We start from the raw sequence: 17,824 nt of genomic DNA, 5'->3' as shown, positions 1-17,824 counted from the left end.
AATGGAGTATTACTCAGCTATTAAAAACAATGAATTTGAGAGGTTCCTAGGTAAATGGATGGAACTAGAAATTATCATCCTGAGTGAGGTAAGCCAATCACAAAAGAACACACATGGTATTCACTCAATGATTATTGGATATTAGCCCAGAACCTTGAAATGCCCAAGATGCAACTCACAGGTCACATGAAGCCCATAAAGAAGGAAGACCAAGTTGGGGTGATTCCGTCCTTCTTAGAAGGAGCAACAAAATACTCAAGGGAGCAAATATGGAGACAAAGTGAGGGACAGAAACTGAAGGAGGGGCCGTCTGAAGACCATTCCACCTGAGTATCTATCCCATGTGCAATCACCAAAGGTAGATGCTGATGTGGAAGTCAGGAAGTGCATGCTGATAAGAGCCTGATATGGATATCTCCTCAGAGGTCTTCAAGAGTCTGACATACTCAGAGGCAGATGCTCACAACTAGCCATTGAACTGATCATGGGGTTCTCAATAGAGGAGTTAGAGTGAAGACTGAAGGAGAGCTGAAAGGATTTGAGTCACCATGAGGAGAGCAACAATACCAACCAACCACAGCTCCCAGGGTCTAAACCACCAGCCTGGGAGCACATAGGGAGGGATCCAGTGCTTCATTTGAATATGTAAGAGTGGAGGGCCCTGCTGGGCATAGGTGGAAGAAGAGAACCTTGACTGCATGAAGGCTGGATGCCCCAGGGGGTGGGAATTTTGAGGGTGGGGAGGTGGGAGTTGGGGGGTAGATAGAGGTTACATCCACAGAGAAGAAGGAGGAGGGGTGAGGGGATTGGGGGTTCCTGGGTAGGTGGGGGATGCGGTAAGGGGACAACATAGGAAATGTAAATAAAACATCCAATAAAAATTAAAAAAAATAGGGTTCTTTGATTGTCTAGAGTCTAATTTCTTCAGTCAATGGAGCAGAGATCTGAACAAAGAATTCTCAACGGAGGAAGCTCGAATGGTTGAGAAGCACATAAAGAAGTGTTCAGCATCACTAATCATCAGGGAAATGCAAATGAAAACAACACTGAGATTCCACCTCACACCAGTCAGAATGGCTAAGATCAAAAACACAGGTGACAGCACATGTTGGCGAGGATGTGGAGAAAGAGGAACACTCCTCCACTGTTGGTGGGATTGTAAACTGGTACAACCACTATGGAAGGCAGTCTGGTGGTATCTCAGAAAATTGAACATAGTGTTACCTGGGGACCCAGCTATACCACTCCTGGGCATATACCCTAAAGAAGTTTCAACATACAACAGGGACACATGCTCCACCATGTTCATAGCAGCCTTATTTATAATAGCCAGAAGTTGGAAAGGACCCAGATGCCCTTCGACAGAAGAATGGATGCAGAAAATGTGGTACATTTATACAATGGAGTACTACTCAGCTATTAAAAACAATCAGTTCACAAAATTCCTAGGCAAATGGATGGAGCTGGAAAATATCATCTTGAGTGAGATGACCCAATCTCAAAAGAACATACATGGTATGCACTCACTGATAAGTGGATATTAGCCCAAAAGCTCACAATTTCTAAGAATCTACATATAGACCACATAAAACTCACATAGAAGAAGGAAGACCAAAGTATGAATGCGTTGGTCCTTTCTAGAAGGAGTATCAAAAGTTTCAACCAGAACTGCCAAAGTCTAAACTGCCAGCCAGAGAGCACAAAGGGAGGGACTCATGCACCTGTATAGGGAATTGAGGGTGACCTTGTTAGACTTCAGTGAAAGTTTGGATCCCCTACTGTGTGGGAATTCGAGAGCAGGGAGATAGGACTGGGAGGATGTTTGGAGCACATCATCACAAAAATTAGGAGGAGGGGGTATGGGATAAGGGATTTTGGGGGAGAATGAGAAAGGAGATAACATTGAAAGGTAAATACGTATAATATCCAATAAAAAACCCACACAGATAAAGGATTTTAAAAAAAAGGGAGTTTACTTATTTTAAATTTATTTCAAAAGTTTCTAGGAGTTGCAAATTGGCTAAGATCCTATTTTAAGCTCTCCACAAAAGAATTTAAATCTCTGTTCAATATTTTCAAGAGAGAGGTAAACCCTAACTTCCTCAACAGTTAATTGACAAAAGAGAGTTAATCTCACAAAAAGTAGAAAAAGCTATTTCTAATCGATATATCATATAGTCTGATTAATTGTCAGTGGTGCTATAAAAGTCCTTTGACAAAAGATTATTAATATAGATTTATATATCCTTAAATAGGGTCTTCATGACTCTCTGAGTGTGGAAAGAGCAACTGTTGGCGCTTTTGCCCTGATTTTACAAGAACTCTGAAAAATTGGCTTTAAAAACAAAAGAGGGGGAATGGTACCCCCTCAGAAGGAGTCCCCCTGAAATACTCTCCATCATGCCTTGTTCACTTTTCTCTCTCTAAAGCTGAAAGCTCATGGCAAATCTCTTGCTGACCATGTTGGTGACCTCGGTCACCACCAAGACCAACAAAACTTTGCCACTGATATGGGGAAGGACCCTCATACCCATAAAGGGAATGCCCCAGACCCAGTTCCCTTATGGAGCCGAGGACTGATATGCCTGTCCAATACCACAGAAGGCACAGCTAACCGGCTACCACAAATATTAGTGAAAAAAATAGATACCCTCACAAAGTCAGGCCCAACCATAAATACTATGAATAAAAATTTACATCCAGGGAAGAGAAATCTCCCTGAAAATCCCCTTCTTTTTTCTTTCCAGGTAAAAATGAATCACCCGTGATGCCTGCTGTTAGAAGTTCTAATCCAGATGGGCCAGAAGCCAGGATCCTCGCCCTTACCCTCACCCCCTACCTTTTCTCACCTTCACAAGGTCCCCTGAAGCTTGGCAACTGCAAGATCCTGCTTGGCAACTGCAGATAGACTCAAAGCAGTGTACCATATCTTCTGAAGAATAGCAGGTTGCAGTCCTCCTCGCCCCCACGAATAACTAGGGCCCGCCGGTCGGGTCAAGTGGCACCCAGACGTGGGGCTCGAGGCACGGACCCCTCGGACGGACCCTCATTGAGAGGATGTGCGCACAACATCAAGATTGAGCGAGACAGAGATCGTAGCCCGCGACCTGTCGTCCACGGAACCAGGTTGATGCTGCCATCAAGAAGATGGTTGAAGTTCATTACCATCAGCTGAAAATTGAAGAGGATCCAGAAGTGACTCCGCAGGAGACTGACACAGCTGCCAGCTCCCCTGCCTCCCCCTACGGTCGACCCCTAGACTTCCATGCCCTCCAGAAGGGTTCCTGGTATGCCTGGCTTTGCCCTCGTTTCTCTCGCTAGAGAGCTTGGCCTCTTGATCACCACAACAAAAATTGGCTTTTTCCTAAACCAAGGCTGCCCTTAATATGGCCACTAACATTGGGGAGCCTTCCTTTATGACAATATTACACCCCAAACTGACAAATGGTTGGTAACTTGAACATTTCCAAGAGACTAGGATGGCTGTGAGTTAGCCCAATGATGGGATTATTGTAGGTCCACTTCCCAGGGGCCCACCCAATGCAGCCGAAAAGGAGTGCGTGGTGCTGGGAGTGGGTGCAGCCTACATGGCCTAAGACAGGGCTCTCACCCTCCTTTCACCCACATCGGAGTCCCTTGACGTTGCCCATCGTCGACAGCCTAAAGCCTTCGACCATCGATGTGACTCATCTCACATCAGTGTTTTGGGGTTGTGAACTTGTCTAAGACCCCCCATAATTAGACATCCAAATTCAAAATTCACATAGTTGGGATTGATCATAAGATGCCTTCTCTAACTAAACAGAGAAGGGGGAGATGCCAGAAGCCAGGACCCTCGCCCTTACCCTCACCCCCTACCTCTCCCCAACTCCACAATGTCCTCTGAAGCTTGGCAACTGCAAGATCCTGCTTAGCAACTGCAGATAGACTCAAAGCAGAGTACCATATCTTCTTAAGAATAGCAGGGAGACCATAACTCAAGCAGTGTACCATATCTTCTGAAGAACAGCAGGTAGATCATAATTCAAGGCAGTGTACCGTATAGACCATGACATGTTTCAAGGCACAGGCCAAGAAGATTTTGTACTTTTCCACCACCTGGCTCCTCTTACCCCCTCCCCTTGTAAAACATGCTATAAAAAAGCATTTCATGTTCAAAAAAAAGTAAAAATAAATATAAAAAATTTTAAAGTAAAAAAAAAAATTAAAAAAAAAAGAATCAAAGGGTTGGTTGGGGTCCTGGGTTTCTGATTCATAGGCTAATCAGAACGAAATCTGGAGTAAATGACTAGATTGATATGTAAAATAAAATATTGTACCTGTGTTTTGAAGGAGATGAGCTATCCAGAGAATTTTTTTAGTGAAAAAAGAAAGAACTGCTTGGAAAGCTGACACACATAAGCAAGTAGGACATGAATAGAGTGATCTCTTAGCATAGCAAGCAAGCAGAATATACCCAGAGAAATCCCCAGAGAAAAAGCAAAACATAGAGAGAAGTAGACTGGAAAAACTGTATCAAGCAGAACACAGATTTTCAGCTTGGATCCACGATTTGACTTTGAGTCGTTCTTCTTACTGCTCACAGGTACCCCTCCTCTCAGAACCCCTCACTAAGCTGAGGCTGGTCCTTGACATTGTCTCCGGCTTCTGGCTATTACAAATAAAGCTTCTGTGAATGTAATTGAGCAAGTATCCTTGATGTATGATGGAGCACATTTTGGATATATGCTCAGGAGTGTTATAGCTAGGTCTTTAGGTAGAACTAGCATCAATTTTCTGAGAAATTGCCAAATTGATTTCCAACATGGTTGTACAAGTTTGCATTCCCCCCAAGAAAGGAAGTGTTCACGTTGTTCCACATCCTCACTAGCCTGTGCTGTTGCTCAATATATTTTATTAAAATTATAATATCGATAAGTAATTCAAAGAGAACTTTGTACATAATAATCTAGTTAAAGAGAATTGCACAAGTGTTGTAACCACAGGTAATGCTTAGTAAATTTAATTGATTATTATCCTTATATCATTATCACAATCTTCTAATCTTAAGACACAATTATGTATATAAAGCAAAATTATTATTCTTTCCAATTGGTAAAAAGTCTAAGTATTCAACTTCTGAAAGTATTTTTATAATATTTATTTTTATAAACTGTATATTTATGCAACTAAATAACTTACAGAAATGTTTCATACATGCAGTTTAGTATTGAGGTCAAAATACAGCTAAACTGATACGGACACAATGATTTTTCACAGAATCTAAATATTATCCTAAAATTCACATGTGATTTTTCAGCTTCTTTATGGAATTCTTAATATCTTTATTTCTCAGTGTATAGATAGCTGGATTCAGGAGAGGAGTGATGACTGTATAAAACACAGCTAGGAACTTGTCCACCCAAGTGATGCTGACCGGCCACAAATAGATGAAAATGCAGGGTCCAAAGAACAGCACAACCACTATAACATGGGAAGTACAGGTAGATAGTGCCTTTGATGAGCCATCTTTAGAGTGAAGCTGAACAGTTAGTAAAATATAAGTGTAAGAGATCAGCAAAAGAATGAAACAAGTTGTTGCTAAGACACCACTGTCAGCATTTATCACTATTCCCAGAGTGTCAGTATTCATGCAGGCTAATTTCATCACCAAAGGAATATCACAGAAAAAGCTGTCTATCACTCTAGGTCCACAGAAAGGTAGTTCCAAAATCAGGATAAGTTGACTCATGGCATGTATAAAACCAATGATCCATGATATCAGAACAAGCCAGATGCATTTCTGTCTGTCCATGATACTGCTGTAGTGGAGTGGCCTGCAAATGGCCACATATCTGTCATAGGCCATTGTTACAAGAAGTACCATCTCACCTCCTCCAAAGAAGTGCACACAGAGGATCTGGCTCATGCAGCCCCCAAAGGAAATGGTTTTATTATCTTTTAGGAGGTCAGTTATCAGTTTTGGGGTGGTTACTGAGGAAAGGCAGAAGTCAATAAATGATAGATTAGCTAACAGAAAGTACATGGGAGAATGGAGATGATGATCAATGATGATCAATATCACAACAAAGAGGTTACCTAACACAGTCATCAGGTAGAGGGTAGAAAATGGAAGTAGGAAGAAAATCTGTAGTTCCTTTGAAGCACAAAGTCCCTGAAAAATAAACTCAGACACCACAGTCTTGTTTGCTTCTTCCATTTACTACAAGGTGTTCTAATAGGTTGAGAGACACAGAGCTGAACTAACAATTCCTGAAATAGAAACAATAATTTCATGTTTAGAGTTGAGATCTTAGCATTATATGACACTCAAATTTTAAATAAGTATTAAAGTAAGTATCTGTATATTGTGTCTCATCAGGGAAATTTTCTAAAAATTGTAGAATGATTGTTCCAAAACTTTGCACATCTAACAGGCAATATTTATAGGCATCAAAATGAGTATATTGTTTAAAATATTAGTAGCAAAGATTATCTTTTAACTTTTCCAATCTTAAAATGAGCTCTTTCGAAATGAAATTTGAAATAATTTTTTTCAATGAACATTTGAAACTGTTAGAGCTTCTTTACTTGACCATCATAATCTCATAATGACAATCTATTACTATATTTCAAACATAAAAAATGTAATTCCCAAGCACAAATTTATCATTGACTGTGTATGAACAGACAGAATCAACCCAGTTCTACAAGAAATTATGCAAAAATTGTTTATCAAATAAATTGATAAAAGTACTAAAGCCACATTGCTAGCATTATGTCTTTCCTTAATTTTTTGACTTATATATTCGAGTGTCTTTCTGATCATTCATATTTTCTTAGGCCTCAAGGATGTGACTTATTTTTATATATTAGTAGAATTTCAATACTAAATAGTGAAGTTTCATATACTATTCTGAATAATTGATTAATGAATGCTAAATTCCCCATCTCTCTACCTTTTTGTGTTCTTCATACCCTCTCTCATTGTATGACAATGGTATTTTAAGATAGTTTATATTGAATTTGTATATTTGCAGTGAATTATTATTGTTCAAATCCCACACAATCTTGTCTTCTTCCCATTTCTTTTACCTGCTTCTCTACTGAATTGTCTGTAGAATGTAAAGTGCCCAAAAATCCAAACATAATGAGATAATTTTAGAGTAAAGTAAATGGCCTTTCAGCAGAGTAAGTTTTCAGGTGATAGACTTGTAACATGTCATTTTACAGAAAGGATTCATTTTATGTGAACAAATAAAACTTTTTTTAAATTTCCAGAAGTCTCAACGATATTTTGGAAAGGTAAATTTACATAATGTTTTGGAAAATAATCAAAAATGCAGATGCAAGACTCTCTGAGTGTCACTGGTGGTAAAGAAAGGCGATGTTATCAAAGAAAACAACCTTTTAAATGAGTATTTTTGATAGAAAATGATGGTATAAAAATCTCTTCAGGATGTACTTACAGCACAGAACCTCACCCAGGTCCCTTCAAGTTGATAATGATTCCTCCAAATGGTCCTTTAATCTGAAACTGTTCCACACCATAATAATGTCATTTCTGCTGTTACCAGTGTTATCAAGTATTTTACTTCAGTGTGGCTTATATATACTGACAAAAGTCAAAGCTGCATGGGAAATTTTCCTGTTCTGCACATTAAATGAAATCAAATCCTTGGGGATCCTGAACTGGAGACATCTCTCATTACTCTATCATTTTGAAAACTAGATTCTTATTAAATAGTAAAATGCAAGATAAGAAAGTTTAAACAAAATATGATATATGTTGGCTTAAGTGTAGAGAAGCAGAACTCTTGAATATTATTGTTTGTATGTACAGTGGTATAGTACCTAAAAGTGATGAAAGATTTTTCAAAAAATTAAAAATCAAACTACTTTAAGTTTACCACCCTATTACTTGAGATACATCTGAAATGAAAACAATACTTGAATGAATGCTGCATACCCATGTTCTTTGATGTATTACTTGCAGAATATATTATCTGCTGAAGTATCTATAGCAGAGGGACCTATAAAGAAATTGACATATGTATATCATGTATATACATATATATGTAGATATATACAACATACTTATATACAAAGAAACACATGTACAACATGCACACATACATATATGCATTACAAGATATTATTGCATTACTGCTACTATTACTACTGCTACTATCAAAATAATGAACACAATGCTGCTATTTATGATATGTGGATGAATCTTAAGAAAATTCTGTCACAGAAGAATAAATGGTGTATAGCTTCTACTTATGTGAGGAAGTTAAATCAAAGAATCTCAGAAGTAGAGAATACAGTAATAGTCTCTAGGGACAAGAGAAGAAAGACAGTAAAGATGTATTTATTAAAGATTTAATTTTACATGAATTAATTAAAATAGACCTCTTTTATAGCATAGTGCCAATGGGTAGATGGTACAAGGGATAAAGTACTTGCTACTCAACCTTGAGAAGCTGAATTCACATTCCAGATCATACATAAAGCCTGATGTGGTAGCACACTTCTATACTGGCACCATTTCTATGGCAAAATAGGAATTGGAAAAAGGGGGATGTTTTAGAAAATAGAAGCCTCTGTCTCTGCCTCCCTCTGTCTTTCTCTGTCTCTCTCTGTTCCTCTGTCTCTCTTCAATTTAGTTGACATTTCTGTATGTGTTATAGCTATGTACAGTTTATATGATGAATAATATGGGGCAGTGAGACGTATAACATCACTTGCTGCCAAGCCGGATAAATTGAGGCTTAACTGGGTCCTGTATGGTGGAGGGGAAGTACTGACTCCTTCAAGTAGTCTGCTAGTCTTCACACATGTGCCTTTGCATGAATACATATAAACATATATACATATGCCTACGTTCATGTACACAAACATAATAATTTTTGAAAAAGAAAAATCATCTTGTTTGTAGTTTTATGGTTGTGCATGTACATTTAGACAACTCTCATGTCATCTGAAAATGACAACAAAGCCATTTATTTTCTCCCAGACACTCTTGTGATACTTAAGGTCAACTCATGCCATACCTATAAGTCAGGCAAACAATCTTATTTTAGTTTGTATAATATTGCTTTTATTTTTTAATCTATTACTGCACATACTTAAGGTGATCATTATTATATTTTGATATACATACACAGAGTAAAATATCGTATTAGTGAGTGGAATATCATGGCATGGGGGATTGGTGGAGGGGGTAACTGGGAATTGGGGTATCATTTAAGATGTAAATGAATGGAATGATTTTAAAAAAAAGACTTTATCCCCTCCTGGTCCACCCTCTGACTGTTCTACATAGACACTATGTGGGCATTAAAACATTCAAAAATCTCTTAAACTTCTCATCATTTAATGCCTTTCTATTAACTTTAATTTTAATTCAGTGTCTATTTTTCTGGAATTATTAGCCATATTTGAAGGTGGAATTATATATCTTCTATTTGCTCTCTGATCTACTATTGATGATCACTTACTACTTTCTCATTAATTTAACTTTTAAAGCCTTTGCATATAAGTGAGAACATGCCTTATATATTTTTTTCAAATGTGGGATGAGAGGGTGGTTGAGTGGTAATCAGGAATTGGGATATAGGGGATTGGTAGAGGGGGTAACTGGGAATTGGGATATCATTTAAGAAACGAATGGAATGATTTTTTTTAAAAGACTTTATCCCCCTCCTGGTCCACCCTCTGACTGTTCACATCCTTTGACACCCGCCCCTGTCTCCATGAAGATTCCAACCCCCACCAGATTTTCCCACTTCCTGGGGCCTACAGTCTCTTGAGGGTTAGGTGCATCTTCTCTGACTGAACCCAGACCCAGCAGTCCTCTGCTGTATATGTGTTGAGGGTCTTATACCAGCTGGTGTATGCTGCCTGATTGGTGGTCCAGTGACTGAGAGATCTCAGAGGTCCAGGTTTATTGAGATAGCTGGTCCTCCTATAGGGTTGCCCTCCTCCTCAGCTTCTTTCAGCTTTTCCCTAATTGAACTACAGAGGTCACCAGCTTCTGTCCATTGATTGGTTGTAAAAATCTGCATCTGACTGTTTCAGTTGCTTGTTGGGCCTTTTGGAGGACAGTCATGATAGGTCCCTTTTTGTGAGCATTCCGTAGCCTCAGTAGTAGTGCCAGGCCTTGGGGCCTCCACACCCCCAGCTGGATCCCACCTTGGGTCTGTCACTGGTCTTTCTTTTCTTCAGGATTTTCTCCATTTTGGTCCGTGCAGTTCTTTCAGACAGACCAGTTATAAGTCAGTTTTTGACTGTATGATAGCAACCCCATCCCTCACTTGATGTCCTGTCGTTATGTTGGAGGTATACTCTACAAGTTTCCTTTCCCTACTGCAGGGCATTGCATCTAAGGTCCCTCCTATTGAGTCCCGAGTGTCTCTCACCTCTAAGGACTCTGGAACATTCTGAAGGGTCCTCCCACCTCCTACGTCCTGAGCATCCTCTTTGCCCACACGTATACCTGTGCCCACACATACGAAAACATACGGCATAGAGGTTGATTCCATGACACAACCATTGCGAATCTTATCTCAATAAATGTGAGATTATACATCTGCTAGATATATATTTCATTTTTTAATGTTTATTTAACAGATGATTTCTGAGTCATATAGTAATTATAGTTTTGCATATCCCTATCTATGGCGTGTGTGTATGTATATATGTTTTCATATGTGTGGGCACAGGTATACGTGCGGGTGCACAGTTATGTATGAGTACCACTGTGCAGGTATGAATTTAACCATTTTCTGTCTTAGAGATTGAGGCAGAATCTCTTGCTGAACCTGGAGCTTACCATTACAGCTCTGACTGTACATCTTGCTCTGGGGATTCAATCTCTCCACTTGCTGCATGAACTGTCCCATCTGAATTTTATGTGAGTTTGGGAATTGGTCTTCACTCATATGTAGCAAGCACTTTATCTGCTCTGCCATTTCCCCAGTACTAGTAGTACTTATTATAATGTTGAAGAAACTTCCACATTATCGTCTACACTGGTTTTACAAGTTTGTATTCCTATCAATAATTTAAGAATTCTTTTTCTATATTGTACAATAAATGATATATATCTTTTTGATAATAAATATTTGAGATGTTATAAGGTGCTATGGCATCACAGCTTTGGTTGACATTTACATAGTCACATAGTGTGTTTGCTTTTGATCAGAAGTTTCTTTTCTCTGCACTTCAGATCAATCAGTGCCATTGTTTTAACAATTTCATTGTTCTAAGTTTATTCCATGTTATGCATGGCTGTTTATCTATTTATCAGTTCAGTACATTAAGGTTGCATCTAATTTACAGTTGTTGGGAATAAAACAGTGTAAACCCTCCTTTGCTTGTCATACATACACATTTCTTTTATTTGGGTAGTTTACTACATATTTGTTTTTATTGGTATTTTAAAGAATGATGTTTAAATATGAGATGAATATCCCATATCAACTTGTGGAAGGTTTTCTAAGGACATTTATCATACTGTTGTGAAAGTGTCTTAAATGTGATATCTAATTCCAGGATGGGGAGGTTCTGGATGGGGAAACCTGGAAAGGGGATAACATTTGAAATGAAAATACATAAAATATCCAATAAAAAGAAAAAATGTATGTAGTGTTTATACCCCAAAACACATCTCTATCTTCATGTCAGGAAGAAGTGGTTTATTCTAAATACAAACATGAGTGACCATGGCCCAGGACCATAGCTTCTTGTTGCTAAAACCGTGATCAAATGTTATAACATTTGCACTAAGTGTTTATAATGATAGAAGAAAAGAGAGGCATTTAATCAAGGGATAAGGAAAACACATTAGTGGGAACATCAGATAGGTTTTACCTCTACTTTGGCTAATATGTTATCTGGTGATAAGTATTTTTCTATTTGTGTTAGTGAAAGCTAAGGGTCCTTTTGTGCACTTCACAAAACACTTGCCTAATACTCACATGGCTGGATTTTAGGTCAAAAACTGAGGTGGTCAAAGACAGCACAATGATATTTGAGTAAGGACTGCTAACATTCTATTTTTACAAACTCACAGACATTCTAATAAGACAATCATCTATGTAAAATAGGTGTTTCAGATTTATTTGATTTTAATGTGTGTGTGTGTCTGTCTGTCTGTGTGTGTGTGTGTGTGTGTGTGTGTTTGTGCATACAGGATGACTAGCTGGCATCCACTCAATGTGGGTTTTGAGTACTGAGAATTTCTTTTAACAACTGTGTCATCTCTGAAGCCTTATAGAATCTTTAACACACGCATGTCTATTTCTTTTTTCTGGGGAAAGAATGGTGATACTTCAAAACACAGTCAAACTGGCAGGTGGCATATTTGAAACCTGGAAATGAAAGCTCCCAGATGTTAGAATAGACAGACTGTAGGCACAATGCATAGATCACATATTAAATAAGAGTACTATTTTATGGCTCGTACTGTTTCTTCCACTCCAGAAATCTGTAGTATGCACTGGGTCTACAAGCAGACACAACCTACAGTTACTAACCCAGAAACTATTTCCAATTGGCAACAACTTATAAATAAAAAACTTAATCTTTTCTAAGGGAGGGTCCCTGGGAAATTACTACTTTTAAGGGTAGAAGTCATGTATATACCATGACTTCTAGTTCTGTGCTTTTATAGGAATCCTTGTTGTTCTTTGCATTTATATCTGTTTTTTATGTCTTCTTTCTGTCTTGATCTACTCTAATTTGTAAATTTTTTCTTTATCTTATTTTATTTTATTATTATCCCTTAGCACCCTGTTTGTCTTCTAATGAGAGACACAAATGGATGGATCTGGATAGGAGGGGAGGTGGAGAGGAACTGGGAAAATAGAGGGAGGGGAAAACATAATCAGAATATATTGTATACAAAATTCAATAAATGAAGAAAAGAAGAATGGATACACTGCTTTAGCCAGGAAGATGAAAGACTTCCTTCCTTCCTCCCTATTCTACTGTCTGTGGTGTAAATTACTTTTTTATCCTTTCAACCATGAAGCTCTATCTCAGTACCTTTTCCCTAGTGCCTCCTTATATTCCATGAATCATATTATTTGTTATATGTGTATTCATACTTTATTTTGATGCTCTCTCAAGTTTTACTTTCAAGCTTAGATGTCAATACTTGGCCCACCATAGTTAGTTTACTTGTGTTTATAGGGGATGGTATCTAACTATTGTATTTAGAATACTATGCTGGCCATTTATTTGCTTGGCTGTGTTCATGAATGGAAGATCACCGTCAGTTTATAGTTTCTAGGGACTCACATGAAGTAGAGAATTGGATGTTTTGATGATGATAGAATTATTCATGCTCATGTATCAGTTTGTGTCATGTAATTAAAGTAGTAAAACTTGTAGTTCTATAAGTTACACAGACTTTAGATGATGATCTTAAATTTACTTGGTGGTTAGCTTATTTTAATGTAGTTATCATCAGATCTGCTTGACTGCTTTTCTAGTATTTCTAAAGCACACATTTTCTAGGAGATAAGTTAGGCATGGCAAGAAAGTAATATGAGATTTCAAAATGAAGAGCCACTCTGGATACCTTATCTTACACTTGAAATGATTCTAAATTGCAGCATTTATATAACCACCTGTAGGGTAAAGCCAGTAGAAACTAGTGATATATCACTTTTTAATGATGACTCAGAAACTTCTCCTCTGAATAAGTTATTCATATTCAAATTTGTGTTTGTGTTCTTATGAGGGAACACAATCTAAATAATTGAAGCTACTAGTGCTAGATATAGAACAATTTTATTTATTGTGATGATTCATTTATTCACCCAAACAAATATGGAGTTCATTTCTGAACATGAAAGCCTGACATTATGTCATTTACTGTGTACAAATTATCACCAATTTAAAATAGAAAACACATTTATTCTTCCATAGTGTTTTTTTTTTCCTTTTAAGAATTACATACTTGTTTTTTCTACTTTCTCAAGGGAACAAAATAAAGGCATTAATAGTTTGTTGGAGTGTTCCTCTTTCTCCACACCCTCGCCAGCATCTACTATCACCTGAGTTTTTAATCTTAGCCATTCTGACTGGTGTGAGATGGAATCTCAGGGTTGTTTTGATTTGCATTTCCCTGACGACTAAGGATGCTGAACATTTCTTTAGATGCTTCTCGGCCATTCGAGTTTCTTCCGTTGAAAATTCTTTGTTAAGCTCTATACCCCATTTTTTAATAGGGTAATTTGGTTGTCTGGAGTCTAATTTCTTGAGTTCTTTGTATATATTGGATATTAGCCCTCTATCAGATGAAGGATTGGTAAAGATCTTTTCCCAATTTGTTGGTTGTCGTTTTGTCCTATTGACAGTGTCCTTTGCCTTACAGAAACTTTGCAATTTTATGAAGTCCCATTTGTCAATTCTCGATCTTAGAGCATATGCCATTGGAGTTCTGTTCAGGAACTTTTCCCCTGTGCCCAGGTATTCGAGGCTTTTCCCCACCTTCTCTTCTATTAGTTTCAGTGTATCTGGTTTTATGTGGAGGTCCTTTATCTGCAAGATGGTGCAACCACTTTGGAAATCAGTCTGGCGGTTCCTCAGAAAATTGGACATAGCATTACCTGAGGATCCAGCTATACCACTCCTAGGCATATACCCAGAAGATGCTCGAACATATAATAAGGACATATGCTCAACTATGTTCATAGCAGCCTTATTTATAATAGCCAGGAGCTGGAAAGAACCCAGATGTCCTTCAACTGAGGAATGGATTCAAAAAATGTGGTATATTTACACAATGGAGTATTACTCAGCTATTAAAAACAATGAATTCGAGAGGTTCCTAGGTAAATGGATGGAACTAGAAATTATCATCCTGAGTGAGGTAAGCCAATCACAAAAGAACACACATGGTATTCACTCACTGATTATTGGATATTAGCCTAGAACCTTGAAATGCCCAAGATGCAACTCACAGGCCACATGAAGCCCATAAAGAAGGAAGACCAAGTGAGGGTGATTCGGTCCTTCTTAGAAGGAGCAACAAAATACTCAAGGGAGCAAATATGGAGACAAAGTGAGGGACAGAAACTGAAGGAGGGGCGGTCTCAAGACCACTCCACCTGAGTATGGAAGACCAAGTGAGGGTGATTCGGTCCTTCTTAGAAGGAGCAACAAAATACTCAAGGGAGCAAATATGGAGACAAAGTGAGGGACAGAAACTGAAGGAGGGGCCGTCTCAAGACCACCCCACCTGAGTATCTATCCCATGTGCAATCACCAAAGGTAGATGCTGATGTGGAAGACAGGAAGTGCATGCTGATAAGAGCCTGATATGGATATCTCCTCAGAGGCCTTCAAGAGTCAGACATATTCAGAGGCAGATGCTCACAACTAGCCATTGAACTGATCATGGGGTTCTCAATAGAGGAGTTAGAGTGAAGACTGAAGGAGCTGAAAGGATTTGCGTCACCATTAGGAGAGCAACAATACCAACCAACCACAGCTCCCAGGGTCTAAACCACCAGCCTGGGAGCACTTAGGGGGGGGATCCAGGGCTTCAGCTGAATATGTAAAAGTGCAGGGCCCTGCTGGGCATAGGTAGAAGAAGAGAACCTTGACCTCATGAAGGCTAGATGCCCCAGGGGGTGGGAATTTTGAGGGTGGGGAGGTGGGAGTGGGGGGGAGTAGATAGAGGTTACATCCACAGAGAAGAAGGAGGAGGGGCAAGGGGATTGGGGTTTCCAAGGGGGTGGTGGGGGATGGGGTAAGGGGACAACATAGGAAATGTAAATATATCATCCAATAAAAAAAAATAGTTTGTTGGAAAGCATATAGGTTGTGAGGTAGGTGACATGTGCAGTTGGCAAAGTTAAGTAGCATGTGGCTCAGTGGAACCTTCTAATATACAGTTGGATGTATACTTTTAGAACTCCTACACAAAACATAGTCAGCAAAATCGGCTACAGTTAGTCCTTTTGTAGACTCTTCGAATTGCTATTCTTATATCTTTGTTTCTTAAAGTATAGATGACAGGATTCAGTGCAGGGGTTATAGCAAAGTCAGCAATGAACAGGTATTTGTCAATCGATGACGTGGGGAAAGGCCACACGTAGAGAAACATGCATGGTGTAAAAAACAGAACAACCACTGTGATGTGAGCTGACAGAGTGACAAGTGCCTTTGACAAGTCCCCTGAAGACCTTTGCCAGACGGTGACCAAAATGAAGACATAGGAGAGGAGAAGCAAGAAGAAGGTCACCATGCTCATGAAGCCACTGTTGGCAGCAACAACAAACTCAAACTTGTCTCCATCAGTGCACGCGAGTTGTATGATTCTTGGGAAGTCACAGTAAAAGCTGTCCACTTTGTTAGGGCCACAAAATGGCAGGTCTACAACAAAAGAGAACTGTGACAAGGCATGGACCACTCCAGTGACCCAGCCAGCAATTACAAATGAAATGCATATTCTAGGGCTCATGATGCTCAAGTAGTGCAGAGGCTTACAGATGGCTGTGTACCTGTCAAAGGCCATGGCTATGAGCAGCACCATCTCCACTCCTCCCATAACGTGGATAAAACAGATCTGAGCCATGCAGTTGTGGAAAGAAATTACTTTGTGTTCTTTCAGAAGATCTGAGATCATCTTGGGCACTGTGGTGGAGGAAACCCACACATCATTCAATGATAGGTTGGCCAACAGGAAGTACATGGGTGAATGTAAGTGAGAGTCAGCAATTACTAAAATGACAATGAAGAGATTTCCCAAAATGATTCCAATGTAGAGCATAGAGAATATTACCATGAGAAAAACTTTAGTCTCCCAAGAACTAGAGAGTCCTAGAAGCACAAACTCAGAAACTCTGGAGTCATTTAGTTGATCCATCGGCATGAGCAGTTTCAATTCATTTGATGTGAGTAAATAATGAAAAGTTGTAGCCAATGGTGTTAAAGGACATTTTACAATGTGGAGCGCCTTTGTTTTCTTAATTTAAAAATCAAGAGAAAAACCTTCTTTGAGTTGGCTAGCAAAAGAAAAGTAAATTAAAAATATTAAATTAATGAATATTATAACTCTAAAGAAACACGAATAGAAATATGGTGGAGAGGGGCAAATGGAGATCCTTCTTTATATTCTGTGACCAGATAGTTTGTTGTAGTAGATATGCCTTTCAGTATTTCTGAATGTTTTCTCTGAACTCTTTCCTAAATGTGTTCAATGTCTTATCAGTTCAGGTGATAGAAAATATTCATACAGTATGCTTTTGGAATGCTTTTAAAATTATTCTTTCTTGAATGTATTATTCATGAAATTATTATTTCACTAGAGAAATGGAGGTTAATGCTCATTATTTTTAAACACATTTCATCAGTAAATACTTCATTAGTAGCGTTTTTGTAAAATTACTCAAATATGTTGGTAGACATGCATTAGTTGTATTCATTCCTGGGTACATTGGTTTTTGAGCACATGCAGGTGGTGTGCAGAGATCTAAAGAAGCCTTTTCTAAACTCCCACTTCTCTGCTTGCAACCACTGTTGATCACTATTCTAAAGTCATATTGAGTTTTTAGCATTCTACACCCACAATGGGAAGTTGAACATGTTTTCTGTCTCTGACATATTCTTTAACACAGTGTTTTGTACTTTTATCCATTATGCTGTAAAATGATACAACTCATTTCTTTGTATGACTAATATTTAATTTTGTGTTGATTCATTCCACATGTAAGATACTATAAATAGCAGTTATAAATATAAGCAAACATGTATTTCTTACATACCCTGAATTTGTTTTCTTAAGATACAACCCAAGGAAAATAGAGGATAAATATAGGCAAAT

The 17,824-nt window shown here is 38.4% G+C and overlaps 2 protein-coding genes across 2 annotated transcripts; both read right to left on the bottom strand.

Moving 5' to 3' along the window:
• Positions 1-5,281: 5,281 nt before the first annotated feature.
• On the bottom strand, positions 5,282-6,199 carry LOC114620901 (olfactory receptor 4K3-like). Its single transcript, XM_028767074.1, has one exon. The coding sequence runs from the start codon at positions 6,197-6,199 to the stop codon at positions 5,282-5,284; it is 918 nt and encodes a 305-aa protein (XP_028622907.1).
• A 9,732-nt stretch (positions 6,200-15,931) lies between these two features.
• On the bottom strand, positions 15,932-16,873 carry LOC114620892 (olfactory receptor 4F21-like). Its single transcript, XM_028767063.1, has one exon. The coding sequence runs from the start codon at positions 16,871-16,873 to the stop codon at positions 15,932-15,934; it is 942 nt and encodes a 313-aa protein (XP_028622896.1).
• Between the last annotated feature and the right edge of the window lie 951 nt (positions 16,874-17,824).

The sequence above is a fragment of the Grammomys surdaster genome, unplaced genomic scaffold (genome assembly GCF_004785775.1).
Source record: "Grammomys surdaster isolate TR1022 unplaced genomic scaffold, NIH_TR_1.0 170, whole genome shotgun sequence".
In the NCBI taxonomy this organism is placed as follows: Eukaryota; Metazoa; Chordata; class Mammalia; order Rodentia; family Muridae; genus Grammomys; species Grammomys surdaster.
This window is presented reverse-complemented; position numbering and strand designations above follow the sequence as displayed.